Here is a 24,727-nt window from a genome sequence, read left to right as displayed (position 1 = left end):
TTTTCCATGGATGTCGACTGCACACCAAAGCTCGTGTTTGGCACCAAACATGACCCTACACGACCCAGCCCCATGTCTCAGTGCTCCTACCAGTCAGACGTGTCTCTGCTGCTCACGGACTTTGAAGACTGTGAAAATGTCAAAAAGAGCTGCAGAGTCCCCTATGGGTAACAGAGAGAAGCAGAAAAGGAAGCGTCTGTCATTATCGAGAGCATAAAGTCGAGTTATTGCAGAAACTTGGACGTAGATGACAGGAGATGAGCAGTGTCTTACTGAAGATTATGGTGTGGGAACTATGACCATATATAACTTTAAGAAGTAGAAAGATGTTGTTGGTTTTACAGTGACCAGATGACATCGGAAGAAGTCTTTAAAAAGACTCCAACCTGAAGACAATGGTCCCCATATTTTCAGATATTGAGCTTAGTTTGAGCTAGTTTATGTTTGAAATTTTACTGTATATTTTACTTAAAAATAAAAAGTATTCTGTAATTTTATGGTCTATCTTTATCTCATTCCATTTGCCACCGCCCCTCCTCACCCATCCAGAGACCTTTCTAATTGGAGTGTGTCTTTGTTCTGCGTGGATCTGAAATCAGAACAATTAATTAACATACCGGTGTTAATATTATTCTATTATCCAAAAAAATCCAAATTCCTAAAAGTGTCTGGTCCCAGGGTTTTGGAATAAAAGATTATGTACCTGTACTTATCTGGGCTATATTATATGATGCCATAGCTGAACTTGGCAGAACCGTGCCATTCCAGACCTCTGCCTCTGGAACATGCTTCAGCATCCAACCTAATGCTCCAAAACTAGCTCAGCACTTGTAGTGCTACTTCTTTCCTGAAGACATAAACATTGAGACAGAGCTGAAGAGCACAAATTACAGATTTATCAAGTTTGAACAAAAACGAATGCCAGAAATGCTCAGCAAGTCAAATAGTATCGGTGGAGACCGGAAACAATGTTCTAGGATTATGACTTCCTCAGAATACAGAAATAGAATACACCTTCAAGAAACAAACTCTTCCAATTTAAATCACTGGGATACCTCTTCTCTTCTGTGTAGATTTCTGTGAATCCTCGTCAGCACTCCGTTCCTCAGGTGATTCGTCAGACTTGGTTCGCTGGTTCTCTTTACTCTCACTGCTGTCGCATTTCTCAGGCCGTTCCTTTCTTGTGAGTGTTTTTTTGTTCTGTTGTAGTTTACTGATTTGTGGATGCTGGAACACAATGATGTGAAGATGATTTACATATACCTATGTGCCTTTTCTCCCTTCACCAATCTACACTCCTTCCAGCTCCTGACTGACATCCTGGTGAGGTTTGGTTTCCACCTTTATCCCTGGTAACCTCAGCCCACCTTTCCAAATTACACCAATTACTTGAATCAGAAGCACATCCAGAAGGAGAAATTCTAGTTCACAAGAAAAAAGGACCTTGATCAGAGTGAAGGCAGAATAGAACAGGCTTGGGTGCTGGACAATGAGGAGATTAATGAAGAGGAACATCAAGATTGGTCAGACGCGATATACCTCAGGTTGCTGTGGGAAGTGAGGGAAGAGCTTGCTAGGGCAGGAGCTGTGATCTTTGGCTGCAGGGGAAGTGCCAGCAAATGTTTAAAAAAGTAATAGGGAGAATCCTGGGAATTATAGACCAGTGAGCCTTTGTTGTGTGCGGAGGAAACGGACCTCCCTGCCTGTCTGGAATGTGTGTATTGCGGGTGGTCACATGTCCTCCCCGTCTGAAATTTATTCAGAAGTCACATTACCTGTCAATCAAGGTTGGACTCCAGCCACCCATCAGCGCACACACAGGCCTCCAGTTTGAGAAGCAACCATCCACTACCACTGTTTTCTCCCACACAGCCAATTTTGAATCCAGTTTACAACCCCTCCATGGATACCTAGTGTCTTAACCTTCTGAACTAACCTCCCATGTGGGACCTTCTTGAAAGCCTTAGTAAATTCCATGTAGACAACATCCACAGCCTTTCCTTCATCTACCTTCTTGGTAACTTCCTTGAAAAACCCTACTGATATCCCTACTTAGGGGCCAGTGGGGTATCACGTCCAAGTAGTCAGGGCACCCAGAAAGATAGCGACTGTTGTGAACTGCAAGAGGCAGTGCAGATTGCCCAAGGTTAGGTGACCAACTTAGAAATTAAAGGAGGGCATGGCCATGTGAAGGATCTAGTCAGACGTGGGTTAGAAGAGCTCTCCGTGAAGAGATTAAAAAGACGAATCAAAGTTATCAGACTAAAGAATTTACGTGCTAAAAGTAGGAAATGATGGGTAAGAAAAACCCAAAAAGCTATGGCTGAAGAAATTCTTAATTCAACGACATTGTTGACAGAAAGTCCACAAGGGAGTGGTGAAGAAAGTGCCGCCTTGATGTCGAAGCAGACTCAAATAGACGGGAGGGTTGACACCCGATCTGCAAAGCTTGCTGGAAACAACGGAGACATTGAGTGGACGATTTTCTAAGGTGGTAAATGTGCTGAGAGAGGAGGCAGACAGCGCTTGAAAACCTGACAACTCCAGTGGGCCAAGTCAAAAATGACCTGACAAAGGCTCATGAAAAACTGAAGGACCTGGAAGAAAATGTAACGGCATGGAAACTGGACAAACAACTGCTGCTTGGATAAAATCGATTAGATGGAGAATTTCAGAAGGGGGAATAATGTCATCGGACTAAAAGAAGGGACTGAAGGGAATGATCCGGTGGGGTTCTTTAAGGAATGGATCTCACGAGTGTTGAGAACAGGAAGATTTAAAAACTTGCTTGAGGAGAAAGCCCACCGGACCCTTGACCCCAGAAAACCAGATGATCCGTCCTAGTAAGATTCCTGAGCTACCAGGATCAGGAGGCAACATTAAGAGCAGCAGCCAAATATGCCAGGAACATAATGGAGTAGTCGAGTTGGAGGGTAGAAAAGTGCTGTTTTTTTTAAAGACCTTAGTGCAAATTTGAGCCGCTTTCAGGTGCAATCGCTCTGAGAAAGGCGCTGTTCTGGCACCTGAAAAGGCCAGCTGCAGGAGAGGAACCTCGGAGCGAACGCCAGCTCCTGTCGACTGTGGCTGTAGTCCCACCCAGTGTCACGGCTGGGGCGGCCAGCATTGGACATCGGGGCAGGGGCAGCCGGCATGGGATGTCAGGGCAATGTATCATTTACTTCAAACAAGGGGTTCATAAATCCAGGCAGAGATGGGAATCAGACTTAAATGTAAGAATAGATGAGGAAACCTCCTCTGAACTCTGTTGGGATAGTATGACTAACATGATAAATGTAAGATATAGATTAGTACAATATCATTTTTGAATCAATTATATATCACACCACTGAAATTAAACAAATTAAATTCAGCCCTATCAGATCGAAGTTATAGATGTGGCAAGGACATAGGAACTTTTTAACATTCAACTTGGTTATGTTCTAAAGTAAGGCCTTTTTGGGTTGAGCTTGGAAATTTCCTAGAGCAGATCACAGGAATCATATTTACACAAACCCAGAATTATTTTTACTGGGGAATATTACAGGGATAAGACCTATTCTGAAACTATCCAAACATCAAACAGAAATTGTTAAAACTGCGTTGGCAGTTGCTATAAAATGTAGAGCAGTTACATGGAGTCTGATTGCCAACTAGATATGGCACATTGGAATACAGAAATACATAGCTGTATTCCCCTCGAGAAAAATTACCTTTAACTAAAAAAATAAGTACGATGTATTTTTACAAGTTTGGCATCCAAATTTACAAATTTCTGTTGTAAATCTTTAATTATGTTCATCCTAATCCTTGAAATTTGCATTGATCTTCTCCAAAGAAAATTAATTGATTATGAATTTATGATCCGTGGAGTGTGAGGCTCTTTTCAGCAGACCATCTTGCTTTTCTTTTTTTCTCACCAAATCTATCTTTTTCTTTACTTTGGGGTCTTTCTTGGGTGAATGGGGGTTGAGGTATAACCACCATGGAGCAAATACTGGATTTATTTTTTACTTGCATTTTTAATTTTGTAATTGACTGTATGTATGGTCAAAAATTTTAAATAAATTAATTAAAAAAAAAAGAAATTAAAGCCATGGAGACAGCTTCCAAACCAATTGAAACACAGCAGTTGCAAGCTGGTCTGGTTTGGAGCCTGACCCAGGAAATTGTCCAGTGGGGGAAGGATATTGTCACGTGGTTGGGGGATGGGTATGACCATGGGGAAACTGAGTCCCATGACACACGTCCTCCCCTCTGTGTGCCTGAGCCTTTTTACAAGCCCAACAGTAACCACATGATCCCAGGTATGCCACGAGGGAACCCACCATCTCTCCAAAAGGGGGAGGTAGCCAAAAATGGGGGGACCTTGGGTGTGCATGTATGTTGTCATGGTGAGATAATAGGAGTCCTGGGACTACTCTGCTAAGGAGCTAACCCGGCAAGGGGACTGATAGAACCAGTGGCCAGTCGAACACTGCCCCACCTGCCACTGCTTCTGTTGAGAGACGAGGGCACACCCCCCCCCCCCCCCCCACCAGTTCCCTTCTCTCTTATCTGGAAATGAGCTCGCTGGGTGGTCTGCCAATGCCTCGCAGGAACCGCCAGAAGGGGCCGATGATGGCACCACCCTATGGGAATGGGTGGTAACTGCGGTCTGGGCCAGGTTCCCTGCCCTCCTGGAATGGGGTCTACATGGCCCGCCACAGCGGCACAATGTTGGCAAGAAGACTGGTTTTTAGCGAGTCGGCACTGATTGTGCCTGCAAGCACTATTTCCCAGGGAGCACCAAGTTGACTGGTACCTTAGCAGGCTACTTAGTCACCACTGCATGCCCATACCTTAGAGGGGTGGTCTTGTCCCTCATGGGGCTAGCAACTTGGAAAAACGTCCAGGAAGCCATTATTCTCCTGGAGGAATCAGAGTACACAGAGTGGGGTAGCACCCACTCAAGTTTGCGGAGCTGTGGGAAAGTTCAATTACGTCACCATGCCAGTGATTTACGGAGACGTGTGTTCAGTGAAATCCCTGTGGGTATGGAGCTTCCTGTGCACTGCCCACTCTGATCTGGACCACAGGTGGCCCCTGACTAAACTTTCTTTTGAACTCTCCCAAACACCCCTCTCCTGCACAGAAGACCACCCTTCAAGCTGTTCCTTTTATCAATGTGAGGGTCTATAGCCCCTTTCATACTTGCAAGTGATCCTAGGAATCAAACACCAATCTGCCTTTAAAAGGCCAAGTATAAACGGAAAATCAGCTCAATGTCGGCATCAGATGATGTCATCTCATGCCAGGGATTGATGGGCTCGACCCCTAGCACAATCCCCAGTCTATGTAGACACTGGTGTTGAAATCAGGCAAGTGTGAAAGAGGTAATTGCATTGTGGGATTGAAATGACCCAAGTTTTTGCATGAGTGCAGGAAGAAAAGATTTAAATGAAGGTATAAACTTTGCCATGGGAAAGTCGCAGTACGGTGGGGGAGGGGAGAGAGAGAGAGAAGATAAATAGCAAAAGCAGTAAATTTTTAAACAGCGTGGGAAAATTGATAGTGCTATAGGGTACAATTTATAAAGACTGGGGAAAACCAATGATTTCCTAGAACCCCTCTATGAATGATCCATGCATGCAGCCAGGCATACAGCCCTTTCTCTGCCACATGGAATTCTGTGAGGGCAGATCTGCTATCGCTTTTTCCCCACGGTATTTATAAATTGTACGCGATAGTGCTACCAATTTTCCCACACTATACAAATTTTGTCATATAGCACTACAAACTTTCCCACACTGTATAAATTGAATGCTATAGCGCTAACAAATTTTCCACCCTGTTTAAAAATTGTTTGCTAATGCTATTTATTGCTTGCACTTTCTCACGGTCCCTTATAAAGATTTATATAGGTCGGCACAACAACAGGGGCTGACGGGCTCAAACTGTGCTGTACATAAAGCTTAATTATGTTATAATTATTTTTGTTCAAATGTAAGATCATAATACATTGATCAGGATTTAGGGCAGGTCCACCATCACTCGATGCTTCATGATGTCACTGGTAGAAATTCCAAACCCCTGGGGATGGCTCCTTGCTAGTGTGAAAGCATTTAGTGTCCCAGTTAGGAGTGGTCAAGTGTGAAAAACCAAACTTGCATTCCTATCCCAAGACAATGAATGGCCAATTTAGTGGGATGTAAGTGTGAAAGGGGCTTACGAAACACACAGACTGCTGCGATTCCATCACTGATTTCAGTCACTACATCAGGTCTGTTTTTATCTGCAGGAGCTTTTGTCATTTATTATGCACCTAACTTTTAAGCTGAACGCATTTCATGTCGGGCTTCCGCAGGCCACAAGAGCAGATCTAAAACTTGACAGCAGGCCCTAAAAGGCTGCTCCTGAGCCCAGACACGCCTCATAGTGGCCCCCCTACCCCCCCTCCCCGGAGGCAGGCAGCTGGTGCCATAGCACCACCTGTCATAAAGACACGGCAGTTCCAGCTGCATGGGGGATTATGGGTAGGGAAGATGGCTATTGCTCTGCTGTGTGTTGAACTGCAGAGAGCAGCCCCGAAGACTGAAGCAGCCCACTGTGGCTGTCTCAGCCCGCACCACCCGTCCCCAGATGGCTCCCGCCACCCCTCTGGCCCCGCTGCCCCACCTGTCACCGCTGATGGCTCCCACTGCCCCACTGGCTCCCACCCAGCGCCCCTGCCTTGGAGGGAGAGGGATGAGTAGGGAGATGGGTTGGAATCAGCGTCACGGAGCTGGCCACAGCACATTCAGGAAGGTATGTCTTTAGCCGTAAAGGCTTTTACAGACAAGTGTTTTCCCTGCATGAAAGGGCCTTCACAGACAACAGCTGTTGCCATGGAAACATCATAATTGGCCATTTGTATCTTTTGTTACAGCCTTTGTGATGGACCTTTTTATTGCATTTTGAGTTTGGTATCTACTTTGCATAATGTCTCAGCACACTCAGGAAATTGTATTTTTAGCTTTTAATTATGATGTTAGAGATAATACACCAACAGGAAATATTTTATAAATTTTGTTTCACTTGACAATGACAGTGTCGCCCCAGCCCTTCCAAATACAGAAACAAATACCTCATGAGGTGGGTGCTTCAGGAGCTTTTATTTAAAATCACAAATTGACTAACTTTCAGGGATCCAACACAGGCACTTAGGGCGCCTGTTTAAAGAGAATGCTGCAAGCAGTAACAACATTCTGGTGTCGGACGACAGCTGAGGAAAACAGAGTGCCCTGGTTACTTCTTGGATACACATCTGCCAGCCTTCCCCCTGCCTTGCCACAGGATACCAATGACATGCATATGGGATCAGCACTTAGGGAACGCCCAAGCGTGAGACCGAATCATGGGATGCTCAAGCCAAGAGACAGCTCTGACCCCTGATGGATGATCTTGCACTGCCTGCTCGTAGACATTGGTGGTAAAGGTGCTCACATTTGCCAGCCAAGCCAGTGAAACCAGGCACGCGAGTCGATGACCAGACACATTTCTTTCTCTCCCCTCCCCTCTGACACTGGGGAGCAGCTCCCACAGCCCCCTGCTCCATGAACCCTGTTTGGTTGGGGTAGGGGGGTGGAAGCTGGTGAGGCATTGTCATTGATTTTGATTATGTGCCTTGTCCAGCAGATGGAAGGAAGTTGTATATATATTGATCTGCTTGATTAGTTAGGGTTAGGGTTAGTATGTGGTATAGTTTTTATTTTAACTTGTCTTTTTGTTCTTTTTCTATTTTTATAATTATTACATGTACATAGTGTTATTGATTGGCTTCATAGTGATTGCAGAATAATGTGACTTCCGAGGGGTGGATGTTGAAGGTGGCCTCCTTGACTGTCTGGAATGTGTGTGTTGCGGGTGGTCACGTGCCCTCCCCATCGGTAACATATTCAGGATCACTTCACCTGTCAAGGTTGGACTCCGGCCACTCATTAGCGCAAACCTTGCCGTTGGCTAATTTAAATCACCAGGGGTCATTATTGGCTAGAATCATAGATTAGCATTGTTTGTAACACCAACGCACAACACATTATTTCTCTCTGTCTCGTAGTCCAAGCTCCAGATATTGTTCCATGCCAGATTGCTACTGTGGATATTGCTGGAAGTGTCTGAGTAAGGTGTGCACTACACTGAAGCTGAGCCATAGTATTGTGAAAGATCAATACTTGCAGCGAGCCTCACCCCCATTGGTAAGGGAACCGGGTGTGTCTAAGCGTCACAGTTTGTAGTGTGTGAGTGGGTTGAGTTTAGGTTTACCATTGTTGGAGGTGAATGTCTTACATTGTCACTTAAGTGAAATAGTGATTGAGTACCGTTTAACATTCTCCTCTTTGTTTCCCAGGTGTAATAAAAGTTACGCATGATTGTAACACTTGTGACCAGACTTGTCTCTTTGTGAACTCACCGAACCTGGTACTCTTCTCAACACAACAGTCATAAGACTGTCAGTGGTGTGCAAACTATTGGAGAGGATTCTTAAGGACAGGATCTTTGAGCATTTGGAGAAGAACAGTTATTCAAGAATAGTCAGCATGGCTTTGTGAAGGAAAGGTCATACCTCACAAGCCTAACTGAGTTTTTTGAGGAGGTAACAAAAGAAGTCGATGAGGGTCGGCCAGTAGATGTGGTCGAAATGGATTTTAAAAAAGGCATTTGGCAAGGTCCCCCATGAGAGACTCATTCAAAAAGTCATGAGGCATGGGATCCATGGAACCTTGGCTATGTAGATAAAAAAAATTAGCTTATAGGTAGAAAGCAGAGAATAGTAGTGGAAGGAAAGTATTCTGCCTGGAGGTTGGTGTCTAGTGGAGTACCACAAGGATCTGTTCTGGGACCTCTTTGAGGGTGCAGAGGAGATTTACCAGGATATTACATGGATTGGAAAATAAGGCTTAAGAGGCAAGGTTAGCAGAGCTGAGATTTCTTTCTTTAGAACGTAGAAGGATGAGAGGAGAATTAATAGAGGTCTACAAAATTATGAGATAGGGTGGACAGCCAACACCAGTTTCTCAGGGGGGGTGGGAATTGGACGTGTAGTTGCAAAGCCAGGAGGTGATAGGTGGAGAAGGGGAGGGGACAGCAGGATTCAAGGGGAGGAGGGATGGCTATGTGAAGGGAGGGGGAAGGGCGGGAGGAGAACTGGAAAAGGGAAGGGAAGGAGGGAGGGGAAAGAGGAGAGCAGGTAAGCAGAAACCGGAAAAGTTGATGTTCATGCCATCTGGTTAGAGAGAGCCCAGATGGAAAATCGGGTGTTGTTCCTCCAATTTGCATGTGGTCTTCGTGGGATAGTACATAAGGCCGTGGACAGACATGTGAATTGGGAGTGTGACACAACTGTGTCACTTTACTTCAACGAAGGGCCATTAAGTTGGTTATGTATTTTTACCTTTTTTATATAAAGGACACTGCCTGGTGATTTAATAGCAAACACCAGAGGACACATGTACAAAGTGAAGAAAGGGAAGCTTGGGGGGGACATCAGGGGTAAGTTTTTTATGCAGAGAGTTGTGGGTGATTGGAATGCTTTGCCAGGGATGGTGGTGGAGGCTGAAACATTAGGGGCATTTAAGAGATTCTTAGACAGGCATATGGATAGAGGAAAAATAGAGGTTATGGGATAGGGAGGGTTTAGTACGTTTTTTGGAAGGAATATATGGGTGGGCACAACATCGAGGCAGAAAGGCCTATTCTGTGCTGTAGTGTTCTATGTCTTCTGGTATTTGCTGTGTCACCCCAGGTAAAAGGTGATGGCTCTCTCACACTCTCATTATCATGTATAATTCTATTAAGACACCTCTCAAAGAAGAAAGGCCTCAGTCATTCAACATTGAGGGGCAAAGAGCCTGTACTGTGCTGTAGTGTTCCATGTTCTACATTGCCCCCACCCCTCCCCGAACACTTAACAACATCTAAGTTTCCACAAGGTGAAGTTAATTGAATCAAATGTGATTCTTCAGTAGCAGTGACGTTCATTATTATCCAACACTAGCAGAGACTTACCTCAGGGGTAATAACTGGCTCCCATATCTGAAAAATAAGAACAAAAGAATTTAAAAAGCAGACACTTTGCAAAAACCATCTAATATTCAGCATAACACTGTTGAACAAAAGCATTCCAGCTTTTGTGTTTTAAATTTAGACATAGCACGGTTGCAGGCCCTTTCAGCCCACAAGCCTGTGCCACCCAATTAACCTACAACCTCCCAGTACATCTTGAAGGATGGGAGGAAACCAGAGTCCCCAGAAAAACTCATGCAGACACGGGGGGAACATCCAAATTCCTTACAGGCAGTGCGGGATGCGAACCCCGGTCCCGATCGCTGATGCTGTAACAGGATTGCGCTAACCACGACGCTAACCGTGCTGCCCAACTAAACACACAATGCTGGAGAAACCCAGCAGTTGAAAAAATATACTTTATATAGCAAAGGTAAAAATACATCACCAACGTTTCAGGCTGGAGCCCTTCATCAAAGTATGGAAAAATGTCGGCAAGCGCCTGAGCAAGAGTAAGGGGGGGGGGGGGAATTGGATGTGTAGTTGCAAAGCCAGGAGGTGATAGGTGGAGAAGGGGAGGGGACAGCAGCAATCAAGGGGAGGAGGGATGGCTATGTGAAGGGAGGGGGAAGGGCGGGAGGAGAACTGGAAAAGGGAAGGGAAGGAGGGAGGGGAAAGAGGAGAGCAGGTAAGCAGAAAATGGAAAAGTTGATGTTCATGCCATCTGGTTAGAGAGAGCCCAGATGGAAAATCGGGTGTTGTTCCTCCAATTTGCATGTGGTCTTCGTGGGATAGTACATAAGGCTGTGGACAGACATGTGAATATGGGAGTGTGACACAACTGTGTCACTTTACTTCAACGAAGGGCCATTAAGTTGGTTATGTATTTTTACCTTTTTTATATAAAGGACACTGCCGAGTTTCTCCAGCATTGTGCGTTTTTTACTTCGACCACGGAATCTTCTTGTATTTTTTTATTAACGGTTGGTAGTTTAATTTTTACAAATGATTTAAATTGTTATCTATCCTAATACCAAGGTAATGTCTAGCCTGTGATTACCATTTAAAGGGGATTTCTTTTTATATTTTGTATAATCGAGTTTGTTCATTGGTATCACTTCACTTTTATTGATATCAACATTATTTCCTGATAATTCTCCATATTCTTTCAATTTTATATATAACCTTTTTATTGATTTATTTGGGTCACCAGTTCTGCCAATGGTTCTATGGCCAAAGCAAACAGGGAAGATGATAGTGGACATTCCTATCTGGTTGACCTAGTCAATTTAAAGTGATCTGAAACATGTTCATTTGTTATTACTTTTGCCAAATGTCCATTATACAATGCTCTAATCCAATTAATAAAATTTTCAGGTAATTTGAATTTTTGTAGTACTTTAAATAGATAATTCCATTCCACCCTATCGAAACCTTTCTCAGCATCTAGAGTTACTGCTACAGTTGGTGTCTTATTTATTTGTGCTGTGTGGATTAAATTAATAAATTAACACTGTCTGATATAATTTTACTAATTTCAGTACATAATCTGTTAATCTATTCGCTAGTAATTTTGCAATTAATTTATAATCTGTATTTAGCAACGATATTGGTCTATATGACACCGGTCGGTGATAGTGGATCTTTTTCCATTTTTGGAATTACTGTAATTATTGCTGTTTTACATCGAGTCCACGCTGCTGAAGATCCAGCTGCGCTGGATGGGTCACGTCTCCAGAATGGAGGACCATCGCCTTCCCAAGATCGTGTTATATGGCGAGCTCTCCACTGGCCACCGTGACAGAGGTGCACCAAAGAAAAGGTACAAGGACTGCCTAAAGAAATCTCTTGGTGCCTGCCACATTGACCACCGCCAGTGGGCTGATAACGCCTCAAACCGTGCATCTTGGCGCCTCACAGTTTGGCGGGCAGCAACCTCCTTTGAAGAAGACCGCAGAGCCCACCTCACTGACAAAAGGCAAAGGAGGAAAAACCCAACACCCAACCCCAACCAACCAATTTTCCCCTGCAACCGCTGCAATCGTGTCTGCCTGTCCCGCATCGGACTTGTCAGCCACAAACGAGCCTGCAGCTGACGTGGACTTTTTACCCCCTCCATAAATCTTCGTCCGCGAAGCCAAGCCAAAGAACATGAGTCAGGCAAATTCTGGGTCTCTTCCACCTGTTTCATTACTTCTAATAAGGGAGGAATTAATAGACTATTAAATACTTTATAAAACTCTGTAGGGAATCCATCTTCACCTGGCATTTTATTATTTGGTAATGTCATTAATGTATTCTGTATTTCTGCAATTTGTCAGAGGTTTTAGTAATTCATTTTGATCTTCCAACTGTAATTGGGGTAATTCAATGTTTGATAGAAATTCATCTATTTTGTCATTTTTCCCTGAATTTTCAGTTTGATACAATTGCTTATAGAATTTTAAAAAAAAATTCTATTAATCTCTATTGGGTTATATGATATGTTTATCCTCTTGTTGCTAAGATAGTTCTTTTTGCTTGTTCTGATTTTAGCTGCCAAGCCAATTATTTTATGGGTTTTTTCTCCTAATTCATAATATCTTTGCTCTGTTTTCATAATGTTTTTCTCCACTTTGTATGTTTGTAATGTGAGATATTTTAACTTTTTCTCTGCCATCTCTCTTTTTCCTCGGTATCTTCCATTCTCATTATATCTTTTTCCATAATTATGATCTCTTTTTCCAACTGTTCTATTTCCTGCTTATATTCCTTTTTAATCTTAGTCATATAACTAATATTTTTGTCCTCTAATAAAGGCCTTCATTGCATCCCATAGTATAAATTTATCTGATACCGAATTTATTTGTTTCGAAATACATTTGGATTTGTTTTTCTATGTATTCATGAAAATCTTACCTTTTTAACCATCTATGTTTTTTTTTCACACTATAAACCATATTGATCAAGATACATACATTCTCAAACCGGATGAAGCGCAAAAAAGATTTATTATGATAACCTTAGCTGTAGCAAAAAAATGTATAATGTCAACTTGGAAATCATCTATATGTTTTTGATGGAATATCCTCTAAATCAATTGTCATTAATAAGGGTGAGTGGTCAGATAATGGTTTTGCCTTATATTCGATCTTCCCAGTTTTATCTATCAATGGGTCTGGCTTAAAATTAAAATCTTCCCCGAGTAAAATCTGTCCCTGTGTGCCTGCTATTTTAAAAAAAATGTCCTGAATAAATTCCTGGTCTTCTTTATTAGGTGCATAAATATTCATCAAGTTCCAAAATTCTGAATAAATCTGGCTTTTCATCATAACATATCTACCCGCTGGGTCCGTTATTACTTCATTTATCTTAAATGGTAGATTTTTATTAACTAATATAGCAATTTCTCTGGCTTTTGAGTTGTATGATGATGCCATTACGTGACCTACCCAGTCTCTCTTTAACTTGCGGTGTTCTAATTCAGTTAAGTATGATTCTTGTATAAATGTTATATCTATTCTCTCTTTTTTAAGTAGTGTCAGTAACTTTTTCTCTTAATTTGATTGTGTATTCCATTAATATTAAGTCATACAGTTCAACGTACTCATCTTAATCATCCTCTTTGAGCTCTGTTCCACCTTTTCAACCTCTCCATCTTCCTTCTTTTAAAATTAGTCTTTAAATTGCTCTTATTCTTTACTTTATGTGACAACACAACTAATAAGAAATTAACAAAAACCATAAATAAACTAAACAATACTAAAAAAAAAAATTTTTTCCCCCCTTTACTGAGTTGTCCTTGCCGTCTCGCAAGACAACCACAACTCCCTTTTCTATTTGGGTTGTGATATTAATGCAAATGTCAACAGATTTCGCTGTGGGTAGATTCTCTCCTCCAACCCTCCCCCAGAAATAATATATTGTTCATAAAATATAAAAAGGATTTTTTTAACCTTAAACATCTGTACTCAAATTATTAACGTTCCAACTTATTAACATTCCAACTTAATTATATGCATTATCTTAATGGTCCTTTTAATATTTCTTTTATTCCTCTTCTTGTTGCATATTCAATAGTCGGTTTACAAAGCAGTGAGCTTCTTCTGGATCTGAAAACAGTCTATTTTGTCCACCTGAAATAAATACTTTCAACATAGCTGGATTTCACAACACAAAATTATAACCTTTGTTCCACAGTACATTTTTTACTAAATTAAACTCTTTTTGTTTCTTTAAAAGTTCAAAACTAATGTCTGGATAAAAGAATATTTTTTTTCCCCTTATGTTCCAGTGGTTCTTTATTTCCTTTCACTTTTTTCTTGCCAGTTCCAGTATTTTCTCCTTCGTTGTATATCGTAATAGTTTTATTAGTTTGGAGCGCGGTTTCTGATTTGGTTGTGGCTTTGGCACCAATGCTCTGTGGGCTCTTTCAATTTTGATTTCTTCTTGGAGTTTTTCCACTCCCAAGATCTGTGGGATCCATCTTTTTATAAATCCTTTTATGCCTGTTCCTTCTTCCCCTTCTTTTACGGCCACTATTTTTATATTATTTCATCTGTTCAATTTCAATTTTTTGAGCTAATAAATCTTGTGTTTTCTTAATTTCCTTATCTCTATCTTCCCATTTTACTCTTAGTTCAATCACCTCCATTTCCATACCCTTCACTCTGTCTCCCACCTTATCAGTTCTTTTTCAAATATCTGTCAGTTTTCTCCATTCTTTGTATTTTTAAATCAGTTTCTTGTCCAGTTTTTTAATAATAGTGAATTCAGTCATTATTTTGTCCATTCACATCTTTATTCAATTATCAAAATATTCTTTGTCAATCATCTGTTTCTGTTTTTTACTTTGTATTTCTTCCTGTAAGCTTTTATCTTCATCTTGATTTTCTTTCTCAAATTGGATTTCTGGGTTCTGTGTGGCTCCTTTTTATGGTGATATTTCTTTTATAAAATTTCTCTAAATGCCGATTAAGTGCTTTGTTGTTGGTGGTCATTTCTACTGTTTATTTCAATATTATTTTTAATATGTACGTGTGAAGATGTCTCCACCACAATCCCTCCAACTCTCAGTGGAGCATCTCACTGTAGGTGACTGTCTTCACCGGCTTCTCGCATGTTATGTGTATCGTGCATGCGCATTGGGGTTTCTTTTTTGGATTTTGTCACCCACTGATCGAGAGTGCTCTGGGGGACATCACCGCTCAGTTGCCCACTCACCAACTTCGTTGGTCAGGTCATTTTCTTGGGGAGAATCAGTCCCCTGCTCTCGGATATTGGTAAGGCCTTCTTCATTTTTTTTCAGGTTATTTTTAAAATTCTTCTTTAGTTGATACTGTTAACTTTTGTTTGGTGCCATCTTTAAATTCTTCTTGTTGTTTTTTATCTTATTTCAGTGTTTATCTTTTCTGCCTTGTTTTTCGATCTTTTTAAAAAAATTTCTCTGAGAAGGGCTGGTTTTCCCTGGCCAGCCACTACTCCATCACATGAACCCTTCCACATATGCAGCAATCTTGAAGGATGTATGAACTTGGATCTCAAGATGCTTCTTTCCCTCCCCACTGTTAAAAATCCTGATAACCAGGAACTCAGTTTTCAGGTCAACCTTCCATAACAATTTTCCACCACTACTCTCTGGCATCTCCCTCCAACAATTGTTGAATCCATTTCACTACTTGAACATTAATACCTAATGCCTAAATCTTCCTAACTAACCTCTTATGCAGAACCTTGTCAAAAGTTTTACTAAATTCCATATAGACAACATACACAGCCTTTTTTCGTCAATCCAAAGTGCATCACTTCACATTTTTCCAGATTGAACTCCATCTGTCACTTCTCTGCGAAATCTGCATCCTGTCACTATCTTCTTGAAACCTACGCAATCCATATAACTATTTAACAATTACAGTACAGAAACAGGCCATTTTGGCCCTTCGAGTCCATGCCTAACATCTTCTCCCACCTAATCCTAGTGACCTGCACCCGGCCCACAACACCTCCAACCTTCATACTATTTGCTAAATTACTAACCCACCATTCCACTTCTTCATCCAAGCCATTTATAACCATCTCGAAGACCAGGAGCCCCAAACAGATCCATGCAGAACATCACCTAGTCACTGACCCACAGTCAGAATACATTCTATCCACTACTACTCTCTGCTTTCTGCAGGCAAGCCAATTCTGAATCACCCCGCCGAAGTTTCATGAATCCTATACCTCATGACTTTCTGAATGAGCCTACCATGGGCACCTTGTCAGTTGTTTTAATGAAATCCATATACATTTGTTATGTACTCAGACAGCAGCAAAGGAAATTGGCAAGGTCTGTGTTATATTTAAAATTTGAGTTGCTTCCAGCGAAATGTCCTTTCAGACGAGTGGTAATCAAAACTCCCCTTTTCCTTTTCTAGGGGAAACAAAGCGAGTGGCTTTCACAAAGGTTCCAGAACCCTTTTCTGGGTAAGCCAAGATGTAACTTTCCTTTCTGGTCATGGTGTGGTACCCTTCAAAAGTGACCTTTCCTTTGGCCACAGTGGGGCACACTCATCCGCCTTACAAGGAGAAATAAGACGAATTGTTCATTACCACACGAGGCCACTGCAGCACAGTATTACTTCAAAGAAATACTTCAAGTGCTGCTGCCTTAAAAATGGCCCCTCATCAATCAGTATACGGTTTCTTTAATGGTCTCTGCACTTGTGTTCCAGAGCCTTCCTCTCTCTTCAGAAGTAGCAAATTTGAGTATACGCTGTTCCCAGCCTGTCAGCCTACAGTCAGTCTCCAAAGCTTGCAGCTTGATTTATTCTTTAAAGGTGACAGTCCCACTCAAATGAAATTGAACTGGGAGCACGTAATACACCCCATCTACCACCCGACCTTTTATCACCCCCTCAAAAAAGCTCAAATAGGTTCATGAGGCACAATCTGCTCATTTCAAAGCCATGCTGAATATCCCTAGGAAGACTATGCTTCTCTAAATCCTTGTTAATCCTGTCCCTAAGAATCCTCTCCAATAATTTGTCCACCACTGACATAAGACTCACTGCTCTATAATTCCCAGGAAGCCCCCTTTTAGATTTTGTAAACAAGGGAACTAAATTTGCTATTCTCCAATCCTCAGGTACTTCTCCTGTAGCCAATGAGGACACAAAGATCATGGCTAACGCCCAGCAATCTTTTCCCTCACCTCTTGTAGTAACCTGGGGTATATCACGTCCAGTCCCAGGGGATTATCTATCCAAATATTCATCAAAAGATTTAGCACTTTCTCCTTTTTAACCTCAACATGCTCCAGCAAATTAGCTTGTTCTACATTGACCTCACATTCACCAAGGTCCCTTTCACTAGTGAACACTGAAGCAAAGTATTTGTTTACCTCTTCTGTCTCCAGGCACAAATTTCCCCCTTTGTCCCTAATCAGTCCTACTGTCACCCTAGTTATCCTTCTGTTAAAGAGTCATACAGCATGGAAACAGGCTCTTCAGACCCAACTTGTCCGTGGCCAATATGTCCCACTTGCCTATGTTTGGCCCATATCCTTCTAAACACATCCTATTGTAATATCCATGTCCAATATTTTCTTAAACCTTCCCCACCTTGAAAAAGACTCAAAGGTTCTGCAACCATGGCTCAGTGAGGAAGAATTTTCCAGTTTTTTTGAAATGCTAAGTCTCAAGGCTGGATCGAGAAGGAGAATTTTAAATTAGTCAGAATGGTCAGAGATTGACCACGCAGCCGAGGCGCAGGTGAAAATGTCAGCAGGAATATGAGGCTTGAGCTACTGTGCCCACTATTGCGAGTCCTGTGTGTTGTGTGGGAATTAGTTTTGGTCGTCGAATTACAGGAAGGATATAAACAGTATTGAGAGTGCAGAGGAGAATTACAAGAATGTTGCTGGGGTTTCAGGGTTTGAGTTACAGGTAAAGGTTGAGCAGGCTGGGGCTTTATTCTCTGGAGTGTAGAAGGTTGAGGGGTGATTTGATAGAGATATTCAAAATTATAAGGGGGATGGATAAAAGTCAATGTGGATAGGCTTTTTCTACTGAGAGTGGGGGAGATGCAAACAAGAGGGCATGGATTGAGAATAAAAGGGGAAAGGTTTAAGGGAAACATAAGGGGGAAATTTCTTCACGCAGAGAATGGTAAGGGTATGGAATGAACTTCTGGCAGTGGTGGTAGATGTAAGATCGATGTTAATATTTAAAGATAGGTTCGATAGGTATATGGACAGGAGAGGTGTGGAGGGTTATGGGCCAAATGCAGGTCAGTGAGACTAGATGGGAGATGAAGTTTGGCACAGACTAGTAGGGCCAAACTGGTCTGTGTCTGTGCTGTAAATGGTTATATGGGCAGATGTGTGGGGTCTATGTGGGGATCGGGGCCAACGTTGGAGGGGTTCTGTGGGGACCTGGACCCAGATGTTGGAGGTCTGTGTGGGGATGAGGGTTGGATGTTGGGGGGGGGGGGGGTTGTATTGGGATCACAGCTGGTGTCAGAGGGTCTGTATGGGAATCACAGCTAGTATTGGGGGGTCTGTGTGGGGATGAGGACCAGGTGTTGGGGGGGGGTTCTGTGTGGAAATGAGGGCTGGATATTGAGGCATCTGTGTGGGTTCATGGCCGGATGTTGGGGGGGGGGGCTCTGTGTGGGGATTACAGTTAGTGTCGGGAGTCTGTGCAGGGATCACGGCCGGTCTCGCTGGGGCTTTGTCTGTGTGATCTTGGCATGTCAGGGAGTCTGTGTGGGGATCACGGCTTATGTGCAGATCGTGGCTGGTCAGGTGGGAGCAGGACATTTCCACTTACTTCCTCTCCCGACCCAAGACATGTAACATTCTGAGGCCCGGTGGATCAAAACAGAATCACTGTGAATGGCTGATGGATACTCTTCCCCTTGCCTGCTCACTCTCTCATCACATCTGTTCCTGTGATCTCCTCACGAACTGTCGTTTACTTCAACACAGAAAATGCAGTTCTGAACAGTTTTCAAAAACTGAACTCTTTCATTACCTGGTACCTGCCAGCATTGAAACATATACTTTCAAAAGCTTCATAAATCTTTAAAATAAAACCTCTGCCTAACTAGGAGCTCTCACCATGCACCAGGCCAGAGGTTGCTGGAAGCTCCACGCCCAGCTCATTGCCAACCATGTATAAACTGACATCTAGTGGAGACAACGGGCACTGCACAAACACGAGAAGGAAAAGATAATGATAACAAAAAACCTATAAAATGCTGCAATCAACAGTTTGATGGGCTACTACATAGAATAGTGCAGTACAGGGCATGCCAGCCTCAGGTTAACAAGTGTATGCCAAACATAATGCCCAAATTAAACTAAAACTCTGCAGCCTGAATACCCCTCTATCCCTTCATATTCATGATTCGTGCAAAAGGAGAGTGAAAGATAAAATTGGTCCCTTAAAGAATCAGAGCGGACAAATGTGAGCGAAGCCGTATGAGATGGGGGAGTTATTGAATGAGTTCTTCTCTTTGGTATTCATTAGGGAAAAGGATATGGAATCGTGTAAGATAAGAGAAACAAAAGGGGTGATTATGGAAAACCTAGGGATTAGGAAAGAGGGGGCATTGGAACTTTTGAGGCATATAAAGGTGGATGTCTCCGGGACCCGACGGGATTTTCCCCAGGACCTTAAGGGAAGTCAGGGAGGAAATAGCAGAGGCTCTGACAGTGATTTTTCAACAGTCACTAGAGGGGGGCATGGTGCCACAGGATTGGCGTGTCGCAACGTGGTTCCTCTGTTTAAAAAGGATTCCAGGTGTAGGCCCAGCAATTATAGGTCAGTAAGTTTGACGCCGGTGGTCGGTAAACTAATGGAAAGTATTCTTAGAGATAATATGTGTAAATATCTAGAGGGGCAACATGGGTTTGTATGGGGAAGGTCACGTTGACAAATCTTGTTGAATTTTTTGAGCTGGTGACTAGGATTTGATGAGGGTAGAGTAGTAGATGTAGTCTATAATAAAGAAGCTTCAAACACTAGGTATTAATGTTAAGATAGTCAGATGGGTTCAACGGTGGCTAGAAGATAGATGCCAAAGAGTCAAGGTGGATAACTGTCTGTCAGGATGGAGGCCGGTGACGAGCGGTGTGCCTCAGGGATCGGTGTTGGGTCCCTTGTTATTTGTCATTTACATTAATGATTTGGATGATGTAGTGGTAAATTGGGTTAGTAAATATGCGTACGATACAAAAATAGGGGGAGTTGTGGATAGTGAAGATGGTTCTCAGGGACTGCAGAAGTATTTGGACTGCTTAGAAGAGTGAGATGAAAGATGGCAGATGGAGTTTAATGTAGATAAGTGTGAGGTGCTTCATTTTGGGAAGAATAATCAAAACAGGACATATGCAGTGAAGGGGAGGGCGTTAAGGATGCAGAGGAACAGAGAGATCTTGGAATAACAGTCCATCATTCTCATGTGGATAGAGTGATAAAGAAAGCTATTGGTATGCTGGCCTTTATCAAAGCATAGAATATAGTAGCTGGGAGGTGATGTTGAGACTGTTCAAGGCTTTGGTGAGGCCAAATTTGGAATATTGTGTGCAGTTCTCATCCCCAAATTACAGGAAAGATATCAATAAGATAGAGAGGGTGCAGAGAAGATTTACTAAAATGTTGCCTGGATTACATTATCTAGAATAAAAAGAAAGATTGAGTCAACTGGGTCTTTATTTATTGGAGCGTAGAAGATTGAAGGGGATTTGATAGAGGTATTTAAAATTATGAGGGGGGTAGATAGATGTGAATAGATTCTTCCTCTTGAGGGTAGGTGAGATTGGAACGAGGGGTCATAAGTTAAGTGTTAGGGGGGAAAAGTTTAGAAATAACGAAAGGGAGCTTCTTCATTCAAAGAGTGGTGGCTGAGTGGAATGACCTTCGGAAAATATGTAAAGTAAAAACACAAAATGCTAGAGAAACTCAGCTTGTTAAACAGGGTCCTTTAAGTAACAAAGGTAAAAATGCATAACCAAAGTTTCAGACTTGAGGCCTTCTTCAAGGTATGAAAGAGTGTCGGCGGGCAACTTAAGAAAAGAATTGGGGAGAAAAAAGGGGGAGGGAGGGTGGCAAAGGCAGGAGATGATAGGTGGAGAAGGGAGAGGGGGGGCAGTAGCGACACCACCCACACTTTAATGCCGAATTCTTCTTCCATTGCCTTTGCCTCTGGGCTTATTTCCATGACAGTGACCCTCTACCCACCCACCCCCCACTCAAAACCCTTTCTCCCGCTTCATGCCTTCTTCCTCCTCCTGTACACCCCATCCCGGCCCACTATCAGCTCCAATTGCCACCAAGACATCAATGGATTCAACTTCACCACCACCCCACCCCACATTTTCTAATCTCACCTCCTCTGAACACTCTGCCATCCACAACAATCCCAACTTTACCATCAAACCTGCAGACAAGGGTGGTGCTGTTGTGGTCTGGCGCACTGACCTCTATCTTGTCGAGGCCAGTCGACAACTCTCTAACACCTTCTCCTATCTATCTCTCTCATAGGACCTCACCACAGATCATCAAGCCACTATCTCCAACACCATCTCCAACCTCATCACGCCTGGCCACCTCCCTCCCACAGCTGCCAACCTCATTGTCTCCCATTCCCTTGTAGCTTGTGTGATAGAGTATATAAATATGTTTTTGGGAGATAAATTGGGAAAGGTTTGTTAGAGTAGGTCACATACAAACATTTTAAAACAGATCTTATTTGAAATAATGGAGCTCTGCTAATGCTAGACATATCGGAACCTCAGTGATTTTGCAACGGCTTTGAAGACTGCTCAAGAGACTTCACTAATGGATTTTTTTTACAAAAGGCAACAGATGAAAGATCTTGCTGTACCTGCAGATTTCTGGAAGAGAACTTGTTGTTCTAAGAGGATCATGTGGTTTTGCAAGCAGAGAGATTCAAATAGGCTTTTCTCTCTGTGTCAGAGAGAGGGATCACTTGTACAATGTTACAGCCAGCAGAACCAGCTGGGACTGGAACAGGACAAGCTGGCAAACTTATGGAAAGTCTATTTTGTAAGACAACCTGGTCAAAGCCCTTGTGGTTCATGCAAGAGGAGAGGACTAGCTGTCTAATGTATCACTTGGAATAAGTGAAACAAAAAGGAACTCTGTGATGACCTGAAAGAAAGAGGTCATCATCTGGAGAACCCTGAAGGGGCAAGTTTAGTCAGCAAGATACTGGAATGCCTGATGGAAGTACATTAGTTGTGGATGTCCTGGAACAACAAATCTCTCTCTGAAAACCGACAAGAACCTTCCTGAGCGGTAACCATTTACCTTTCAAGCACCAAAGCCAATATTTCTCCCCAATTCTTTTCTTAAGTTGCCCGCCGACACTCTTTCATACCTTGAAGAAGGCCTTTATAAATGCTAAATTCTATGCACTATATAAGAATTGCCTGCAACCAATGAACTTGGCGGAATGAGAAGTGAGATTGGACTGTGAACCAAAGAACTTTTCTGAACTTACACATACATTACATATATGTGAGCTTAGAATTAGAAGAGGGTTAAGTTAGGTTAAGCAAGTTAATAGTGATAAGTTAAAGTTTGATTCTATTTCCATGTTTAAAGATTATTAAAAGCAACTTTTATTTAAGTAATCATTTGTCTTGGTGAATATCTATTGCTGCTGCATTTTGGGGTCCTCTCGGCTCGTAACACTTGTTTCTACCTTCTACCCAAGATACACAAACTCAACCATCCAGGTAGACCCATTGTTTCTGCCTGCTTGCCCCACTGAACTAGTTTATTAATCTTACCTTGACTATCTTTTCTCCCCTGGTCCAATCCCTTCCCACCTATATCTGTGACACCTCATATGCCCTCCATCTTGTCAATGGCTTCAGATTCCCCGAACTGAATTGACTCATCTTCACGATGGATGTCCAATACCTTTATACCTCCATCCCCCACACAGAAGGTCTTAAAGTACTTCGCTTCTTTCTAGACCAAAGACCCGGCCAGTCACCCTCTACCACTACCCTCCTCCGCCTTGACCCCACTTTAAATAACTTCTCTTTTAACTTGTACCTCTTCCTCCAAATTAAAGGAATAGCTATGGATATCCACATGGGACCCAGCTATGCCTTCCTGTTTGTGGGCTTTGTGGAGCAATCCATGCTACAAGCCGACACAGGCAAGACCCTAACCTCTTCCTCCAGTATATCGATGACTATATCCGGGCTGCCTCATGCACCAGCGATGAGTTTGTCAACTTCATCCACTTCACGGCCAACTCCCATCCTGATCTCAAACTCACCTGCTCCATCTCTGACAACACTCCCCTTTTCCTGGATCTCTCTGTCTCCATCTCTGGAAACAAGCTTTCTGCCGAAATATATTACAAAACCTTCCAACTCCCACAACTACCTTGATTACACTTCATCACTCCATGTCCCCTGAAAGGATTCCATCCCTTTCTTTCAATTTCACCATCTCCACCACAACTGTTCCCCAGATGAGGTCTTCCAGTCCAGATCTTCAGAAATGTCTGCCTTCTTCCACAAACGTGGTTTCCCCTCCACCACTCAGCCCTCACCTGCATCTCCTCCATTTCACCCTCTGCCCCCCAGACACAACATAGAATCCCTCTTATCCTCACCTACCACCCCACCAGACTCTGCCTTCAACATATTATCCACCAGAATTTCCAGCACTTACTACAGACACATTTTTCCTTCTCCTCTCCTCCCCCCTTGCTTTCTGTAGGGACCACACTCTCCCGTGATTCCCTCGTGCATTCATCCAACTCACCTAATGCCCCCCCCCTCACCTTCCCCTGTGGCTGCAGGAGGTGCAACAGTTGCGCGCACACCTCCTTCCTCACCTTGGTCCAAGGCCCCAAACAGCAACACCTCACTCATATGTTCACAGGACTGATTAACTGCATCCAATGCTTCCTTGGTAGCATTCTCTACATCAGAGAGTCTGGTTGCAAATTGGGAGATGGCTTCGCTTGGCACCTCTGCCACAACAAAGATCTCCCAGTAGCCAACCATTTCAATTCTGAGTCACACTCCCATGTCTGTCCATGGCCTTGTGTACTGTACCAGCCTGACCACCTGCAGATTATTTTCCATCAGGACTCTCTCCTGCCAGATGACATTAACATCAACTTCTCTGCTTTCTGCTAACCAGCTCACCTTTTCTTTCCCCTCCCCTTTCCAGTTTCTCCAGTTCTCCCCTCCCTTTCCCCTTCGCCCACCTGCCATCCCTCCTCCCCCAATCGGTGCTGTCCCCTCCCTCTCTTCTCTGCCTATCATCTCCTGCCTTTGCCATCCCCTCCCCATCCTTTTGTTTGGATGTCCACCGACACTCTTTCATACCTTGATGAATGGCTCAAACCAGAAACATTAGTTATGTATTTTTACCTTTGCTACATAAAGGACACAGCCAAGGTACAATTATGTACAAGGTACATAAAGGTATAAAGACTGTTTAAAGAAATCTCTTGGTGCCTGCCACATTGACCACTGCCAGTGGGCTGATATCGCCTCAAATCGTGCATCTTGGCGCCTCACAGTTCGGCGGGCAGCAACCTCCTTTGAAGAAGACCGCAGAGCCCACCTCACTGACAAATGACAAAGGAGGAAAAACCCAACACCCAACCCCATCCAACCAATTTTCCCTTGCAACCGCTGCAACCATGCCTGCCTGTCCCGCATTGGACTTGTCAGTCACCA

At 43.0% G+C, this 24,727-nt stretch overlaps 1 protein-coding gene across 9 annotated transcripts in view; it reads right to left on the bottom strand.

Moving 5' to 3' along the window:
* Positions 1-24,727, bottom strand: part of LOC138743093 (la-related protein 1-like) — a 180,963-nt gene that overhangs the window by 78,318 nt on the left and 77,918 nt on the right. For all 9 annotated transcript variants that reach the window (XM_069897907.1, XM_069897909.1, XM_069897908.1 and 6 more), the window contains 2 exons: positions 10,024-10,050; positions 1,056-1,227 (listed from right to left, as the gene is read on the bottom strand). In XM_069897907.1, the coding sequence (XP_069754008.1) occupies positions 1,056-1,227; positions 10,024-10,050 (199 nt within the window). The remainder of the gene's footprint in view (positions 1-1,055; positions 1,228-10,023; positions 10,051-24,727) is intronic.

Source organism: Narcine bancroftii, chromosome 9, assembly GCF_036971445.1.
Source record: "Narcine bancroftii isolate sNarBan1 chromosome 9, sNarBan1.hap1, whole genome shotgun sequence".
NCBI lineage: Eukaryota > Metazoa > Chordata > Chondrichthyes > Torpediniformes > Narcinidae > Narcine > Narcine bancroftii.
Note: the sequence above shows the minus strand (reverse complement) of the source record. Positions and strands in the feature narration are given on the sequence as shown.